Raw genomic sequence first — 19,757 nt, forward strand, 5'->3', positions numbered from 1 at the left:
ATCAGTAGTAGCAGTGGTAGTTGTAATATAGTTATTATAAGTAGTAGCAGAAGTAGTAGTTGCAGTAGTAGTGTTATTATTATTATTATTAGTAGTAGCAGGAGTAGTGTTAATATAGTTATTATTGGTAGTAGTAGCAGTAGTAATAATACTATTATTGGTAGTAGTAATATCAGTTGTAGTAGTAGTAGTAATGTTATTATTATTAGTGGTAGTTGTGGTAGTAATATTATTATCATTAGTTGTAGTGGTATTATTATGAGTAGTAGTAGTAGTAGCAGTAGTAATATTATTATTATTAGTTGTTGTGGTATTATTATTAGTGGTAGCATTAGTAGAGGTAATATTATTATTATTAGTAGTAGCAGTAGTAGCAGTGGTATTATTATTATTAGTAGTAGTAGTAGTAGTGGTAGCAGTAGAATTGGTAATATTATTAGTATTATTAGTAGTAGTGGTAGTAATAATATTATTAATAGGAGTAGTGGTATTATTATTATTATTATTATTAGTAGTAGTAGTAGTAGTAGTAGTAATATTATTATTATTAGTAGTAGTAGAAGTAGTAATAATATTATTATTAGTAGTAGTAGTAGTATTTGTAGAAGCTCGAAATCATACACTGAATTGTAAACCAATTTACAATCATTTTTTTATTTTTTTATTTCACTTGGCCTGGCCAAGATAAAGCAAAGCAGTTCGACAGATACAACGACACAGAGTTACACATGGAGTAAAACAAACATATAGTCAATAATACAGTATAAACAAGTCTATATACGATGTGAGCAAATGAGGTGAGAAGGGAGGTAAAGGCAAAAAAAGGCCATGGTGGAAAAGTAAATACAATATAGCAAGTAAAACACTGGAATGGTAGATTTGCAATGGAAGATTGTGCAAAGTAGAAATACAAATAATGGGGTGCAAAGGAGCAAAATAAATAAATTAAATACAGTAGGGAAAGAGGTAGTTGTTTGGGCTAAATTATAGGTGGGCTATGTACAGGTGCAGTAATCTGTGAGCTGCTCTGACAGTTGGTGCTTAAAGCTAGTGAGGGAGATAAGTGTTTCCAGTTTCAGAGATTTTTGTAGTTCGTTCCAGTCATTGGCAACAGAGAACTGGAAGGAGAGGCGGCCAAAGAAATAATTGGTTTTGGGGGTGACTAGAGAGATATACCTGCTGGAGCGTGTGCTACAGGTGGGAGATGCTATGGTGACCAGCGAGCTGAGATAAGGGGGGACTTTACCTAGCAGGATCTTGTAGATGACATGGAGCCAGTGGGTTTGGCGACGAGTATGAAGCGAGGGCCAGCCAACGAGAGCGTACAGGTCGCAATGGTGGGTAGTATATGGGGCTTTGGTGACAAAACGGATTGCACTGTGATAGACTGCATCCAATTTGTTGAGTAGGGTATTGGAGGCTATTTTGTAAATGACATCGCCAAAGTCGAGGATTGGTAGGATGGTCAGTTTTACAAGGGTATGTTTGGCAGCATGAGTGAAGGATGCTTTGTTGCGAAATAGGAAGCCAATTCTAGATTTAACTTTGGATTGGAGATGTTTGATATGGGTCTGGAAGGAGAGTTTACAGTCTAACCAGACACCTAAGTATTTGTAGTTATCCACGTATTCTAAGTCAGAGCCGTCCAGAGTAGTGATGTTGGACAGGCGGGTAGGTGCAGGTAGCGATCGGTTGAAGAGCATGCATTTAGTTTTACTTGTATTTAAGAGCAATTGGAGGCCACGGAAGGAGAGTTGTATGGCATTGAAGTTTGCCTGGAGGGTTGTTAACACAGTGTCCAAAGAAGGGCCAGAAGTATACAGAATGGTGTCGTCTGCGTAGAGGTGGATCAGAGACTCACCAGCAGCAAGAGTGACCTCATTGATGTATACAGAGAAGAGAGTCGGTCCAAGAATTGAACCCTGTGGCACCCCCATAGAGACTGCCAGAGGTTCGGACAGCAGACCATCCGATTTGACACACTGAACTCTATCAGAGAAATAGTTGGTGAACCAGGCGAGGCAATCATTTGAGAAACCAAGGCTGTCGAGTCTGCCGATGAGGATGTGGTGATTGACAGAGTCGAAAGCCTTGGCCAGATCAATGAATACGGTTGCACAGTAATGTTTCTTATCGATGGCAGTTAAGATATCGTTTAGGACCTTGAGCGTGGCTGAGGTGCACCCACGACCAGCTCTGAAACCAGATTGCATAGCAGAGAAGGTATGGTGAGATTCGAAATGGTCGGTAATCTGTTTGTTGACTTGGCTTTCGAAGACCTTAGAAAGGCATGGTAGGATAGATATAGGTCTGTAGAAGTTTGGGTCAAGAGTGTCCCCCTCTTTGAAGAGGGGGATGACCGCAGCTGCTTTCCAATCTTTGGGAATCTCAGACGACACGAAAGAGAGGTTGAACAGGCTAGTAATAGGGGTGGCAACAATTTCGGCAGATAATTTTAGAAAGAAAGGGTCCAGATTGTCTAGCCCGGCTGATTTGTAGGTGTCCAGATTTTGCAGCTCTTTCAGAACATCAGCTGAACGGATTTGGGAGAAGGAGAAATGGGGAAGGCTTGGGCGAGTTGCTGTTGGGGGTGCAGTGCTGTTGACCGGGGTAGGAGTAGCCAGGTGGCAAGCATCATAGATTGTCATCAAATAGTAAAACCTGAAAACTGATCAATGAAAAATACATATTGTACGAAAAATACAATAAGAAAACTGTATTTGGTGTAGTATTTGGTGTAGAAAATTAAGATTAACAAACATTTGTTCTGATTTTGACTTCTTAGCTACTTGCTGCTGCTTTCTTAGCCAGGTGTCCCTTGTAAAAAATATTCTATATCTCATTGGGACATTCCTTAAATGAAAGGTTAAATAACATGAAAATAAATAAAGGTCGACCGACCTGACACTGGGCATAGAGGAGCACAGTTTCCTGGTCCTCTGGGGGTTAGAGAGGTCGACCTGAGCTTCGGCGTAGCTGACAGGGACAGACAGGCAGGACATGGACATGCCTCCCACTGAGAGGTGGTCTCCCCCCTGGGGCAGATGTTGATCCTCTGGGTAATCACTCTTCACTTCTGACTCAACCTCTGAGTCGGCTCCTATCTGGAAGATCACCTTGGTCCTGGGCTCAGCCTCCCCAGTGTCCTGGCCTTCGTCCTCCATGTTTACCTTAAAAGAAGAAGAAGATTTAATTCATCCATACGAGACATAAATGTATCTTCTGCTGTACAAAACCCCTCCAATACACAAACACACCTTGGTCCTGGGTTCAGCCTCCCCAGTGTCCTGGCCTTCGTCCTCCATGTTTACCTTAGAAGAAGAAGAAGATTTTATTCATCCATACGAGACATAAATGTATCTTCTGCTGTACCCAACCCCTCCAATACACAAACACACCTTGGTCCTGGGTTCAGTCTCTTCTGTGTCCTGGCCTCCCTCCTCCATGTAGGGGACATAGGGGATGGACTCCGGGGCGATGTTCTGCAGCCAGTTCTCTACGTACTGGTGTACCCCAGAGGGGGCTAGAGGGGGGTGCAAGACAGGCATGGAGAAGCTCTCACTCAGTAGAGTCTGTTTAGGGGATTTGGTTCTGTCCTCGTTAGACATGGACCTCTGCTTAGCCAAGGTCTTTCTGGTTGGCTGGCTGGCCATCTTTCGACCCGTCTGTCTGACTATCTGTCTACTGTCTGTTTGTCTGTCTGTCTGTCCGGTATCTGTATGTATGTCTGTCTCTCCGATGTCAGTCTGTCTGGCTGGGGAAACATAAAACACATTCTTCCTCGGCTGTGTCTTCTGCCTGGAATACTTAGCGGTGTTGACCTTCTGGGATCTTTGCCCTCTTCCAAACTTCTCACCTATATTCAGCTGTTTTTCAGAAGCTAAACCTCGTTTTTCAGAATCTTTCAAGTTTATGTTTAACACCAAGGGCCCATTCTTCACAGGAATATAATTGATATTCTTCTCTACCTTCTCTCTACTCCTCTGGCTGACTTGGCTGTCACTCTCTGTTGCGCTTAGAATTTGTTCACTTCCTGTTGCACTGCCGCTCTTCTTCTCTGTGCTGGCAGGAGAAAAGGTATTTTTGGTGCTCCGAACAGACCCTGCAACGCTGTCCTTCTGTCTGCTCTTTGAGCTCGTAGTGGACGTTGGGCTTATTTGAATCCCGTTCCGCTTCACTGTCCTCTTCTTGTTGTTCTCTTCAAGAGCATCCGCCTCAACCCCCTTCTCTTCTTTCGCTACTGTCTTGGAACATTCCAGTTCCTTTCTCCCTGAACATCCTAATTCCTTTCTCTCTGAACATCCAAATTCCTTTGTCTCTGAACATCCAAATTCCTTTGTCTCTGAACATCCTAATTCCTTTGTCTCTGAACATCCTAATTCCTTTCTCTCTGAACATCCAAATTCCTTTGTCTCTGAACATTCAAATTCATTTGTATCAGAACATTCCAATACCTTTGGTTCTGGCCATTCTGTCTCTTTAGGAGATGACCCTGTGTAAGACTCTGACGCGGCGTAAGCTTCGTTGTCTGGGAAAGACGCCAGTTTGTTGCTAATGATCTCTGGTTGTTTTTTAAATGGAACGGTGACATTCTGAGAAGGTGAGGTGGGTTCAGAAGACAGAGAGAGTATCTCATCCCTCTGTTGGTTCAGTGAGTTGCTGGTACTGGATGGTCGGCTTAAGTCCACGGAGGAGCGCGGCCCCGAATCTGAAGAGGCCGGTTTACTCCGCGGAATGGGGTTGGAGCCACCACCACAACCTCCACCATACCCTGCCTCGCCTGCATAACCCCCACCTCCCTCCCCACATGTCCCATACCCGGCCCCCAGGGCGTTGGCATAGTAGTTATCGTAGCTGCTCTGTCTCCTCTCGTAGATGTGCATGACGGTCTCAGTGATCTCCCTGCCATTACCATTGTTCTGAATCTGCATCACCTCTGCTACTCCAGAGGACCGGAGTGAGGAGTGGGAGCTGGTCCTGATGGCCCTGCTGGCCCCAGCCGAGCCACTCTTCCTGGGCTTGGGGACAGGTGGTATGGCGGGTAACCTGGAGCTGCTGCTGCTCTGCCGGACCACACAGTACCCCTCTGTGGTTTCCCCGTCTGCCATGCACTCTGTGTACGAAAAAGTCCCCAGGCTGGTCTCCTGGACACCTGTCTCCGTCACCGTGGTTACGCTCTCCACGGACGCCTGTTTCTTTTTCACCTGTCTCAGCCCAGGGGTTGGCATCCGCTTCTGACGGGGGTGGGCCTTCAGAGAACCAGCCCTGCCTCCACCGCCACTGTCTGTCCCTCCTCCGTCTGTCCCGCTGAAGGCCACGTCCCTCTCTGCATTGCGGCTGGGGTGGTTACTCTCCTTGGTCTCATCCTCACTGAGACCAATGTTAGGGTCTTTCGCCTCCACGTTGTTGTCGGGGGACTGTGGGGTGGATACCGACTTGGCTCCTAGTTTATGATTGGTCACCACGCTGGAGCGGCTCAACGTGGTCGTCCAATGGATCATCTCCTCCTCCTTAATGGTCAGACGGACCTGCCAATCAGAATCAAATCAGAGGTGCTTTAAACCATGACATTCCATAAATATATAAATAATGGAAGTAATGATATTAATAATATTAGTAACAACAACACCATACTCAACAACAACAACAACACCATTCTCAAACAACAATATTCTCAACAACAACATACTCAACAACATCAACATACTCAACAAAAATAACAACAACACCACCATAGTCAACAACATTAACAACAACACCACCATACTCAACAACAACACCACCATACTCAAAAACAACAGCAATGACAACAACAACACCATACTCAACAACAATAACAATAACAACAACAACATACTCAGCAACAGCAGCAGCAACAACAACAACAGTACTAACCTTCATCTCGACGGTCATGCTGCCATCCTGGTTGACCCTGAAGGACTTCTCAATGTCATCATCCTGCGGTACGATGGAGGTCTTCCCGTTGTCCTCTACAAGCTGACACGTTTCTGTCTCCATATCTATAGAGCCCCGGGTCTTTCTCTGGTTTAGCTCTGTCTCCATGTTCTCTGGGAGGCGGACCGGCTGGCCATAGGAGCTATCGTTCACAGACTTGTTGATCTGGTTCACAAAGTATCTTTCTGATGACAGGCTGAAGTTCCTGGACCGCCGTCCGCTGGATAACGATGTTTTATTTTCTAAGAGATAAGAGTGTTGATAAGAGATAAGAGTGTTGATGGGAGAGGAGGAGAGGAAGGAAGAGAGAAAAAATAAATATATATTTTTTTGTTGTTGTTGAAAAAGTAGGACTATCAGAAGAAAAATAATATGTTTAGTCACAATACAATCAAACAATTTGATCTATGACACACTCAATCACGCTGATTAAGGTCTTATCCTTCACACATCGGTGTTTATTTAAATAATGACTTAGCCCACAAAATAAAAGCTTTTTAACTTGCAAATCCACATGATTGCCTGGACCTGGATTGTTGTATGCCACTCAACACCCATTTGTTATAATTCTTCCTTTTGCTTTTTGATATACTATCCCCCCAAGGGCACCTGTGGTTGTTCTGGAATACCTGAAGCAATCCTGCTACATTTTTCTTCAATCAATCAGTCACTAGTCAACACAAAGCACTACCAAGCTGAACACTCACCTGTTAGAGGCTTTAGCCTGGTTGGTTCTATAGAGTCTGAGTTAAAGGACAGAGCAGCAGCAGGCTGGGTCGGTCTCAGGAAGTCATAGTTCCCTGGTCTAAAAGGTTCGTTCCCCGAAGCTACCACCACCCCAGAACACAGGATCAAGGCTGGCAGACCTTCAACCTGAAAGACAAAGGAGGAGACATACAATCTCAAGTCAATGGAATTACAATATCTATCAGAATGAACAGTTGTTAGGTTTCATAATAATTCAATAAAGTTGGCTGCCGTTTTGCTCCGACCCAACTTTGCTATTTTGGGATTCTTTTAGCGATTATTTGTCCTTTATTTGAATGAAATGTATCCACTATCATTTCTTAAAACCGACAAGACGTTAAACATCAGATCAGCAGTCACTTACCTCAATTCCAGCTTCAACTTTGACCTCAACTCATCTGCCCTGGGCTCTTTCTGTTATTTTGGGGGTTTACAAGAGGAAACACCAGCGTTACAGAGACAACCGAAGGGGAGTCCAGGCGAGATCAAGCTGAAGGGAAAGCAAGCCACCTCTTCCCTCCATTCTACTGGCCAATCTTATTGCTCTTGATAATAAGATGGATAACATCCGATTGCGGATTTGCTACCAATGAGACTTGCTACCAATGTAACTGCAATATTCTCTGCTTTTCTGAAACATTTCTTTTGGACAAGAAAGAACCCATGGCTATCCAACTCAATGAATTCTCCATTCACAGAGAGGACAGGACAGTGGAGTCATGGAAATCAAGAGGGGGAGGGATTCGCCTCTTCATCAGAAAAAAATGGTTTCTGACTCGAGCACAGTGGAAGTCCAGGTCATCAATGGGCCCGAACTCCCTGACATATATTTTTTTCTTGACAGTTGTTTCTGGTGTGGTGTATTCCATTAGATCTGGAAAAGAGACATAAAGGAGGAGATCCTTCTGACTTAGATAACTACTGTCCAATTTCCAAGTTATCTTGCCAAAGTTTAAGAATCGCTGACTAACTTTCACCTAATAACATTTTTAACTTCGTACTTTTTAATGTGCACCAATCCAGTTTTAGATCTGGACATAGCAGTTTCAGCTGCTACCCTCGTTATAGATGGTTAAATTGCTTGGATCATAAAAATCATTGTTTATAGACCTCTTCAAGGCCTTCGATACCATTGACGATCACATTCTTAGTCAAAGGTTCAAAGGTTGACTGATATAGGCAGGGATCAGGCTTCTTGCAAGTGGTTTGAAAATGATCTTACAGACAGAACTCAATGTGTGATTTCTGATGGTGTTAAGTCTAGTTTTCTGGATATTATAAAAGGTGTACCACAGGGGTCGGTGCTGGGACCTGTCCTCTTTACTATTTAAATCAATTATATTGGTCTATCTGTTAAAACTCATCATATTCATCTGTATGCAGACAACACTGTTATGTATGCCATTGTCACAACTGTTTACCATTCTATATTAGAGCTGCAATCTGACCTTGTTACCATACAGAATGCCCTGGTTGGCTTAAAACTTGTATTTAATGTGGGCAAGACTAAATATATGTTTTTCTCTAGTTCTCTCCAGAATGTTTCAGATGGACTACATATGTATTCATTGGATGGTTCTCCCATTGATCGGGTAAAGTGAAGAGGCGACTCCTGGATGCTGGCCTTCTAGGCAGAGTTCCTCTGTCCAGTGTCTGTGTTCTTTTGCCCATCATATAATTTTTTTTTTATTGGACAGTCTGAGATATTACTTTTTCTTTGCAACTCTGCCAAGAAGGCCAGCATCCCGGGGGTTGCCTCTTCACTGTTGACGTTGAGACTGGTGTTTTGCGGGTACTATTTAATGAAGCTGCCAGTTGAGGACTTGTGAGGCGTCTGTTTCTCAAACTAGACACTAATGTACTTGTCCTCTTGCTCAGTTGTGCACCGGTGTCTCCCATTCCTCTTTCTATTCTGGTTAGAGCCAATTTGCGCTGTTCTGTGAAGGGAGTTGTACACAGCGTTGTACAAGATCTTCAGTTTCTTGGCAATTTCTCGCATGGAATAGCCTTAATTTCTCAGAACAACAATATACTGACGTGTTTCAGAAGAAAGTGCTTTGTTTCTGGCCATTTTGAGCCTGTAATTGATCCCACAAATGCTGATGCTCCAGATACTCAACTAGTCTAAAGAAGGACAGTTTTATTGCTTCTTTAATTAGCACAACAGTTTTCAGCTGTGCTACCATAATTGCAAAAGGCTTTTCTAATGATCAATTAGCCTTTTAAAATGATAAACTCGGATTAGCTAACACAATGTGCCATTGGAACACAGGAGTGATGGTTGCTGATAATGGGCCTCTGTACGCCTATGTAGATATTCCATAAAAAAATCAGCTGTTACCAGCTACAATAGTCAATTATAACATTAACAATGTCTACACTGTATTTCTGATCAATTTGATGTTATTTTAATGGACCAAAAATGTGCTTTTCTTTCAAAAACATGGACATTTCCAAGTGACCCCAAACTTTTGAACAGTAATGTATCTCTGTATATAGTATGTTAAGCTAGTCCCTAGTATGTTATACTAGTTGTCACACCCTGGTCAAAGTATTTTGTGTTTATCTTTATTTATTTGGTCAGGCCAGGGTGTGGCATGGGTTTTTGTATGTGGTGTGTATGTATGGGGATTGTAGCTAGTGGGGTGTTCTAGCTAAGTCTATGGCTGTCTGAAGTGGTTCTCAATCAGAGGCAGGTGTTTATCGTTGTCTCTGATTGGGAACCATATTTAGGCAGCCATATTCTTTGAGTTTGTCGTGGGTGATTGTCCTTATTGTCATTGTTCTGTGTTAGGTTACCCAAGTATAGGCTGTTTCGGTTTTTGTTAAGTTTATTGTTTTGGTAGTGTTTGTGTTTAGTGTGTTACTTCATTAAACATGGATTGCAATAGACACGCCGCATTTTGGTCCGACTCTCCTTCTCATCAAGAAAACCGTTACAGAATCACCCACCACCAATGGACCAAGCAGCGTGTCAACAGGCAGGAGCAGCGCGAGGAGATGCGCAATAAGGATTTCTGGACATGGGAGGAAATCCTCGACGGGAGAGGACCCTGGGCTAAACCAGGGGAGTGTAGCCGCCCAAAGGTGCAGCGGGAGAAGAAACAACAGGAGCAGCCCAAAGAGGAGTACAGTATGGAGTATACGACTTGGGAAGAGATCGACAGGTGGGCGGCCGACCCAGGGAGAGTGCCGGAGCCCGCCTGGGATTCGATGGAGCAGTGCGCGGAAGGATATAGGAGAATGGAGTTTGCGAAGCAAGCAAGGCGGCGCGGACGGAGGCCCCATAGTCAGCCCCAAAAATTTCTTGGGGGGGGGCTCAGGGAGAGTGTGGCAGAGTCAGGAGCCAGACCTGAGCCAACTCTCCCTGTTTATCGTGAGGAGCCAAGGAGGAGACCAGAACCAGAGCCGGTGTTGGAGGTGAGCGAAACAGAGACTGTGAAGGAGTTAATGGGGAAATTGGAGGAGAGAGAAATGAGGGAGTTGCTGTGTTGGTGCATTTTGCATAGAATTCGCCTGACGGAACGTGTCAGGGATTTGATGGCACCTGGGTTAGCGCTCCATACTCGTCCTGAGGTCCGTTTTAGTCGGCTGGTGAAGTTGGTTCCAGTCTCACGCATCAGGCCTCCTGTGCCCATCCCTAGCCTTGCACGTCCTGTGCCAGCACTACGCATCAGGCCTACAGTGCGCCTCGCCTGTTCAGCGCAGCCAGAGCCTCTCTCCTCTCCTGCGCTGCCGGAGTCTCCCGCCTGTTCAGCGCAGCCAGAGCCTCTCTTCTCTCCTGCGCTATCGGAGTCTCCTGCCTGTTCAGCGCAGCCAGAGTCTTTCTCCTCTCCTACGCTGCCGGAGTCTCCCGCCTGTTCAGCGCAGCCAGAGCCTTTCTGCTCTCCTGCGCTGCCGGAATCTCCCGCCTGTTCAGCGCAGCCGGAGCCTCTCTCCTCTCCTGCGCTGCCGGAGTCTCCCGCCTGTTCAGCGCAGCCAGAACTGCCAGTCTGCATGAAGCAGCCCGAGCTGCCAGTCTGCAATGAGCTGCCAGTCTGCAAGGAGCTGCCAGCCTGCAAGGAGCTGTCAGTCTGCATGGAGCAGCCTGAGCTGTCAGTCTGCATGGAGCAGCCTGAGCTGTCAGTCTACATGAAGCAGCCAGAGCTGCCAGTCTGCAAGGAGCTGCCAGTCTGCAAGGAGCTGCCAGTCTGCAAGGAGCTGCCAGTCTGCAAGGAGCTGCCAGCCTGCAAGGAGCTGTCAGTCTGCATGGAGCAGTCTGAGCTGTCAGTCTGCATGAAGCAGCCCGAGCTGTCAGTTTGCAAGGAGCAGCCAGAGCTGCCAGTCTGCAAGGAGCTGCCAGTCTGCAAGGAGCTGCCAGTCTGCAAGGAGCTGCCAGTCTGCAAGGAGCTGCCAGTCTGCAAGGAGCTGCCAGTCTGCATAGAGCTGCCAGTCTGCAAGGAGCTGCCAGTCTGCAAGGAGCTGCCAGTCTGCAAGGAGCCGCCAGAGCTGCCTGTCTGCAGGATGCCGCCAAAGCTGCCAGTCTGCAAGGAGCCGCCAGAGCTGCCAGTCTGCAAGGAGCCGCCAGAGCTGCCAGTCAGCAAGGAGCAGCCAGGGCCGCCAGTCAGCATGGAGCAGCCAGGGCCGCCAGTCAGCATGGAGCAGCCAGGGCCGCCAGTCAGCATGGGGCAGCCAGGGCCGCCAGTCAGCATGGAGCAGCCAGTCAGCATGGAGCAGCCAGTCAGCATGGAGCAGCCAGAGCAGCCAGTCAGCATGGAGCAGCCAGAGCTGCCAGTCAGCATGGAGCAGCCAGTCAGCATGGAGCAGCCAGAGCTGCCAGTCAGCATGGAGCAGCCAGTCAGCATGGAGCAGCCAGAGCTGCCAGTCAGCAAGGAGCAGCCAGAGCTGTCAGTCAGTATGGAGCAGCCAGTCAGCATGGAGCAGCCAGAGCTGCCAGTCGACCAGACTCTTCCAGATCTGCCAGTCGACCAGACTCTTCCAGATCTGCCAGTCGACCAGACTCTTCCAGATCTGCCAGTCGACCAGACTCTTCCAGATCTGCCAGTCGACCAGACTCTTCCAGATCTGCCAGTCGACCAGACTCTTCCAGATCTGCCAGTCGGCCAGACTCTTCCAGATCTGCCAGTCGGCCAGACTCTTCCAGATCTGCCAGTCGGCCAGACTCTTCCAGATCTGCCAGTCGGCCAGACTCTTCCAGATCTGCCAGTCGGCCAGACTCTTCCAGATCTGCCAGTCGGCCAGACTCTTCCAGATCTGCCAGTCGGCCAGACTCTTCCAGATCTGCCAGTCGGCCAGACTCTTCCAGATCTGCCAGTCGGCCAGACTCTTCCAGATCTGCCAGTCGGCCAGACTCTTCCAGATCTGCCAGTCGGCCAGACTCTTCCAGATCTGCCAGTCGGCCAGACTCTTCCAGATCTGCCAGTCGGCCAGACTCTTCCAGATCTGCCAGTCGGCCAGGATCTGCCAGATCTGCCAGTCGGCCAGGATCTGCCAGTCAGCCAGGATCTGCCGAAACCACCAGCCAGCCAGGATCTGGTAGATTCATCAACCTGCCTGAGCTTCCTCTCACTCCTGAGCTTCCTCTCACTCCTGAGCTTCCTCTCACTCCTGAGCTTCCTCTCACTCCTGAGCTTCCCCTCAGTTCCGAGCTGCCTCAGTCCCGAGCTGCCCCTCAGTCCCGATCTGCTCCTCAGTCCAGTGGGGTTCTGGGTGAGGACTACTAGGCCATGGTCGGCGGCGAGGGTGGACTATCCAGGGACGCGAGGAGAAGGGACTAAGACATTGATTGAGTGGGGTCCACGTCCCACGCCGGAGCCGCCACCATGGACAGACGCCCACCCGGACCCTCCCTATTGTTTTGAGGTGCGTTCGGGAGTCCGCACCTTAGGGGGGGGGTTCTGTCACACCCTGGTCAAAGTATTTTGTGTTTATCTTTATTTATTTGGTCAGGCCAGGGTGTGGCATGGGTTTTTGTATGTGGTGTGTATGTATGGGGATTGTAGCTAGTGGGGTGTTCTAGCTAAGTCTATGGCTGTCTGAAGTGGTTCTCAATCAGAGGCAGGTGTTTATCGTTGTCTCTGATTGGGAACCATATTTAGGCAGCCATATTCTTTGAGTTTGTCGTGGGTGATTGTCCTTATTGTCCTGATGTCATTGTTCTGTGTTAGGTTACCCAAGTATAGGCTGTTTCGGTTTTTGTTAAGTTTATTGTTTTGGTAGTGTTTGTGTTTAGTGTGTTACTTCATTAAACATGGATTGCAATAGACACGCCGCATTTTGGTCCGACTCTCCTTCTCATCAAGAAAACCGTTACACTAGTGCCTATGTATGTATGTATGTATGTATGTATGTATGTATGTATGTATGTATGTATGTATGTATGTATGTATATGTGTGTATATATACACATATATATATATATATACACATATATATATAGATATACACATATATATATATATATATATATACACATATATATATATGTCTGTATATGGTATGTTATACTAGTCCCTATATATATGTATATATCTATGTATATGGTATGCTATACTAGTGCCTATATATATATATATATATATATATATATATATATATATATATTTTCGACTCTGTCATTCACCTCATCGGCAGACTCGACAGCCTTGGTTTCTCAAATGATTGCCTCGCCTGGTTCACCAACTATTTCTCTGATAGAGTTCAGTGTGTCAAATCGGAGGGTATGCTGTCCGGACATCTGGCAGTCTCTATGGGGGTGCCACAGGGTTCAATTCTTGGACCAACTCTCTTCTCTGTATACATCAATGATGTCGCTCTTGCTGCTGGTGAGTCTCTGATCCACCTCTACGCAGACGACACCATTCTGTATACTTCTGGCCCTTCTTTGGACACTGTGTTAACAACCTTCCAGGCAAGCTTCAATGTCATACAACTCTCCTTCCGTGGCCTCCTATTGCTCTTAAATACAAGTAAAACTAAATGCATGCTCTTCAACCGATCGCTGCCTGCACCTGCCCGCCTGTCCAACATCACTACTCTGGACGGCTCTGACTTAGAATACGTGGACAACTACAAATACCTAGGTGTCTGGTTAGACTGTAAACTCTCCTTCCAGACCCATATCAAACATCTCCAATCCAAAGTTAAATCTAGAATTGGCTTCCTATTTCGCAACAAAGCATCCTTCACTCATGCTGCCAAACATACCCTTGTAAAACTGACCATCCTACCAATCCTCGACTTCGGCGATGTAATTTACAAAATAGCCTCCAATACCCTACTCAACAAATTGGATGCAGTCTATCACAGTGCAATCCGTTTTGTCACCAAAGCCCCATATACTACCCACCATTGCGACCTGTACGCTCTCGTTGGCTGGCCCTCGCTTCATACTCGTCGCCAAACCCACTGGCTCCATGTCATCTACAAGACCCTGCTAGGTAAAGTCCCCCCTTATCTCAGCTCGCTGGTCACCATAGCATCACCCACCTGTAGCATGCACTCCAGCAGGTATATCTCTCTGGTCACCCCCAAAACCAATTATTTATTTTGTCGCCTCTCCTTCCAGTTCTCTGTTGCCAATGACTGGAACGAACTACAAAAATCTCTGAAACTGGAAACACTTATCTCCCTCAGTAGCTTTAAGCACCAACTGTCAGAGCAGCTCACATATTACTACACCTGTACATAGCCCACCTATAATTTAGCCCAAACAACTACCTCTTTCCCTACTGTATTTATTTTGCTCCTTTGCACCCCAATATTTTTATTTCTACTTTGCACATTCTTCCACTGCAAATCTACCATTCCAGTGTTTTACTTGCTATATTGTATTTACTTTGCCACCATGGCCTTTTTTTGCCTTTACCTCCCTTATCTCACCTCATTTGCTCACATCGTATACAGACTTGTTTATACTGTATTATTGACTGTATGTTTGTTTTACTCCATGTGTAACTCTGTGTCGTTGTATGTGTCGAACTGCTTTGCTTTATCTTGGCGAGGTCGCAATTGTAAATGAGAACTTGTTCTCAACTTGCCTACCTGGTTAAATAAAGGTGTTCTCAACTTGCCTACCTGGTTAAATAAAGGTGTTCTCAACTTGCCTACCTGGTTAAATAAAGGTGAAATAAAATGTTTAAAAAAAAAATATATATATATATACATAGATCTGTATATAGTATGCTATACTAGTGACTATATATATCAATATATATGGTATGTTATACTAGTCCCTATATATCTGTATATGGTATGTTATACTTGTCCCTATACATATATATTTTTTTTTTATATTTTATTTATTTTACCTTTATTTAACTAGGCAAGTCAGTTGAGAACAAATTCTTATTTTCAATGACGGCCTAGGAACAGTGGGTTCCCTGCCTGTTCAGGGGCAGAATATCTCTGTATATAGTATGTTATACTAGTCCCTATATATATATATATATATATATATATATATATATATATATATATATTATGCTATACTAGTCCCTATACAGTATGTATATAGTATGTCAAACTAGTCCCTATACATATCTCTGTATATAGTATGTTATACTAGTGCCGATAAATATATATGTCTGTATATGGTATGTTATACTAGTGCCTATATATATATATATAGTATAACATACTATTTACAGATATATATATATATATATATATATCTGTAAATAGTATGTTATACTAGTCCCTATATATATATATATATATATATGTGTATATAGTATGTTATACTAGTCCCTATATATATATATATATATATTATATATATCTGTGTATATAGTATGCTATACTAGTCCCGATACATATCTGTACATAACTTCTTACTTTCTCATGTTTGTCTTATTTGTGGAGTGTTTTTGTTCTACCTTGTTATTTTGAGGGCTACATTGATATTGATTACAGCATTGTTGGGGATAGACATTACAACTTGGCATCAATATATTTCAGGGCCCGTATGTATCACGTGTCTCAGAGTAGGTGTGTTGATCTAGGATCGGGTCTCTCCTGTCCATATCATTATATCTAAAACACAAAACTGATCCTAAATCCCACTCCTACCCTGAGATACTTGATACATATGACCCCTGATCTCCCTCTCATCTCAAAGAACATCCAGAAGGAAACCATTAACCACTTTGATCTGCTGCTCCCATCAACTCTGGGTTAATCAAAGATAATTAAGAGGAATTAATCCCTGACTCTGGGCCAGAACAGGTACGTCATCCTGATAGCAGATGGACGGCAGACAGATTATTCTGTTAATTCCCAGTAGGGGGCAGAAGGCTTGATAGTACGTCATCAGGGTGCCCTGGGGTGACTCCGATCAGTCCTAGAGATAGGGTGCATACATAGAGATAGATAGAGGACTCATCTTTGTATCTATGCCATTATAGCATCTGTGATAGCCTAAATGGCTCTGCCCAAGCTATCTCCATTTTAAAGTAGTACATTTTCTTAATCACGATTGGATGATCCCTCCTGATGACCCGGTCACCAGGAGGGATCAGCCAATGAAATTGGAATCCCCCAATGGCGCTGACCATGCTTGGACGGCCTTTTGGCCACTAGAGGCCTCTATCAATCTCTATGGGTGAGTCCAAAATTGCAGCCATTTCTCTGTGGAGTGTACTACATTTGGCCGGAACCACATAAGGTTCTTTAGTCAGTAGCTAACATGTGGTTCTTTAGTCAGTAACTAACATGTTATTCTTTAATTCTTTAGTCAGAAACTAACATGTTGTTCTTTAGTCAGTAACTAACATGTTGTTCTTTAGTCAGTAACTAACATGTTGTTCTTTAGTCACTAACTAACATGTTGTTCTTTAGTCAGTAACTAACATGTTGTTCTTTAATTCTTTAGTCAGTAACTAACATGTTGTTCTTTAGTCAGTAACTAAAATGTTGTTCATTAATTCTTTAGTCAGTAACTAACATGTTGTTCATTAATTCTTTAGTCAGTAACTAACATGTTGTTCTTTAGTCAGTAACTAACATGTTGTTCATTAATTCTTTAGTCAGTAACTAACATGTTGTTCTTTAGTCAGTAACTAACATGTTGTTCTTTAGTCAGTAACTAACATGTTGTTCTTTAGTCAGTAACTAACATGTTGTTCTTTAATTCTTTAGTCAGTAACTAACATGTTGTTCATTAATTCTTTAGTCAGTAACTAACATGTTGTTCTTTAGTCAGTAACTAACATGTTGTTCTTCAGTCAGAAACTAACATGTTGTTCTTTAGTCAGTAACTAACATGTTGTTCTTTAGTCACTAACTAACATGTTGTTCTTTAGTCAGTAACTAACATGTTGTTCTTTAGTCAGTAACTAACATGTTGTTATTTAGTCAGTAACTAACATGTGGTTCTTTAGTCAGTAACTAACATGTTGTTCTTTAGTCAGTAACTAACATGTTGTTCTTTAGTCGGTAACTAACATGTTGTTCATTAATTCTTTAGTCAGTAACTAACATGTTGTTCTTTAATTCTTTAGTCAGTAACTAACATGTTGTTCTTTAGTCAGTAACTAACATGTTGTTCATTAATTCTTTAGTCAGTAACTAACATGTTGTTCTTTAGTCAGTAACTAACATGTTGTTCATTAATTCTTTAGTCAGTAACTAACATGTTGTTCTTTAGTCAGTAACTAACATGTTGTTATTAAGTCAGTAACTAACATGTTGTTCTTTAGTCAGTAACTAACATGTTGTTCTTTAGTCAGTAACTAACATTTTGTTATTTAGTCAGTAACTAACATGTTGTTATTTAGTCAGTAACTAACATGTTGTTCATTAATTCTTTAGTCACTAACTAACATGTTGTTCTTTAGTCAGTAACTAACATGTTGTTCATTAATTCTTTAGTCAGTAACTAACATGTTGTTATTTAGTCAGTAACTAACATGTTGTTCATTAATTCTTTAGTCAGTAACTAACATGTTGTTCTTTAGTCAGTAACTAACATGTTGTTCATTAATTCTTTAGTCAGAAACTAACATGTTGTTCTTTAGTCAGTAACTAACATGTTGTTCTTTAGTCAGTAACTAACATGTTGTTCTTTAGTCAGTAACTAACATGTTGTTCTTTAATTCTTTAGTCAGTAACTAACATGTTGTTCTTTAGTCAGTAACTAACATGTTGTTCTTTAGTCAGTAACTAACATGTTGTTCTTTAGTCAGTAACTAACATGTTGTTCTTTAATTCTTTAGTCAGTAACTAACATGTTGTTCTTTAATTCTTTAGTCAGAAACTAACATGTTGTTCTTTAGTCAGTAACTAACATGTTGTTCTTTAGTCAGTAACTAACATGTTGTTCTTTAGTCGTTAACTAACATGTTGTTCTTTAGTCAGTAACTAACATGTTGTTATTTAGTCAGTAACTAACATGTTATTCTTTAATTCTTTAGTCAGAAACTAACATGTTGTTCTTTAGTCAGTAACTAACATGTTGTTCTTTAGTCAGTAACTAACATGTTATTCTTTAATTCTTTAGTCAGAAACTAACATGTTGTTCTTTAGTCAGTAACTAACATGTTGTTCTTTAGTCAGTAACTAACATGTTGTTCTTTAGTCAGTAACTAACATGTTGTTCTTTAGTCAGTAACTAACATGTTGTTCTTTAGTCAGTAACTAACATGTTGTTCTTTAGTCAGTAACTAACATGTTGTTCTTTAATTCTTTAGTCAGTAACTAACATGTTGTTCTTTAGTCAGTAACTAACATGTTGTTCTTTAGTCAGTAACTAACATGTTGTTCTTTAGTCAGTAACTAACATGTTGTTCTTTAGTCAGTAACTAACATGTTGTTCTTTAGTCAGTAACTAACATGTTGTTCTTTAGTCAGTAACTAACATGTTGTTCTTTAGTCAGTAACTAACATGTTGTTCTTTAGTCAGTAACTAACATGTTGTTCTTTAATTCTTTAGTCAGTAACTAACATGTTGTTCTTTAATTCGTTAGTCAGTAACTAACATGTTGTTCTTTAGTCAGTAACTAACATGTTGTTCATTAATTCTTTAGTCAGTAACTAACATGTTGTTCTTTAATTCTTTAGTCAGTAACTAACATGTTGTTCTTTAGTCAGTAACTAACATGTTGTTCATTAATTCTTTAGTCAGTAACTAACATGTTGTTCATTAATTCTTTAGTCAGTAACTAACATGTTGTTCTTTAATTCTTTAGTCAGTAACTAACATGTTGTTCTTTAGTCAGTAACTAACATGTTGTTCATTAATTCTTTAGTCAGTAACTAACATGTTGTTCATTAATTCTTTAGTCAGTAACTAACATGTTGTTCTTTAATTCTTTAGTCAGTAACTAACATGTTGTTCTTTAATTCTTTAGTCAGTAACTAACATGTTGTTCTTTAGTCAGTAACTAACATGTTGTTCATTAAATCTTTAGTCAGTAACTAACATGTTGTTCATTAATTCTTTAGTCAGTAACTAACATGTTGTTATTTAGTCGGTAACTAACATGTTGTTCTTTAGTCAGTAACTAACATGTTGTTCATTAATTCTTTAGTCAGAAACTAACATGTTGTTCTTTAGTCAGTAACTAACATGTTGTTCTTTAGTCAGTAACTAAAATGTTGTTCTTTAGTCAGTAACTAACATGTTGTTCTTTAGTCAGTAACTAACATGTTGTTCTTTAGTCAGTAACTAACATGTTGTTCTTTAGTCAGTAACTAACATGTTGTTCTTTAGTCAGAAACTAACATGTTGTTCTTTAGTCAGTAACTAACATGTTGTTCTTTAGTCAGTAACTAACATGTTGTTCTTTAGTCAGTAACTAACATGTTGTTCTTTAGTCAGTAACTAACATGTTGTTCATTAATTCTTTAGTCAGAAACTAACATGTTGTTCTTTAGTCAGTAACTAACATGTTGTTCTTTAGTCAGTAACTAACATGTTGTTCTTTAGTCAGTAACTAACATGTTGTTCTTTAGTCAGTAACTAACATGTTGTTCTTTAGTCGGTAACTAACATGTTGTTATTTAGTCAGTAACTAACATGTTGTTCATTAATTCTTTAGTCAGTAACTAACATGTTG

The 19,757-nt window shown here is 42.3% G+C and overlaps 1 protein-coding gene across 1 annotated transcript in view; it reads right to left on the bottom strand.

The window, feature by feature from the left end:
• The window catches only part of LOC118944838 (oxygen-regulated protein 1-like), a 36,239-nt gene that overhangs the window by 11,678 nt on the left and 4,804 nt on the right, over window positions 1-19,757 (bottom strand). Inside the window, exons 3-8 of the mRNA XM_036966351.1 lie at window positions 6,663-6,828; window positions 5,896-6,197; window positions 4,455-5,528; window positions 3,399-3,572; window positions 3,258-3,311; window positions 2,902-3,170 (exon numbers count right to left, since the gene is read on the bottom strand). Coding sequence (XP_036822246.1) covers window positions 2,902-3,170; window positions 3,258-3,311; window positions 3,399-3,572; window positions 4,455-5,528; window positions 5,896-6,197; window positions 6,663-6,828 — 2,039 coding nt within the window. The remainder of the gene's footprint in view (window positions 1-2,901; window positions 3,171-3,257; window positions 3,312-3,398; window positions 3,573-4,454; window positions 5,529-5,895; window positions 6,198-6,662; window positions 6,829-19,757) is intronic.

The sequence above is a fragment of the Oncorhynchus mykiss genome, chromosome 28 (genome assembly GCF_013265735.2).
Source record: "Oncorhynchus mykiss isolate Arlee chromosome 28, USDA_OmykA_1.1, whole genome shotgun sequence".
In the NCBI taxonomy this organism is placed as follows: domain Eukaryota; kingdom Metazoa; phylum Chordata; class Actinopteri; order Salmoniformes; family Salmonidae; genus Oncorhynchus; species Oncorhynchus mykiss.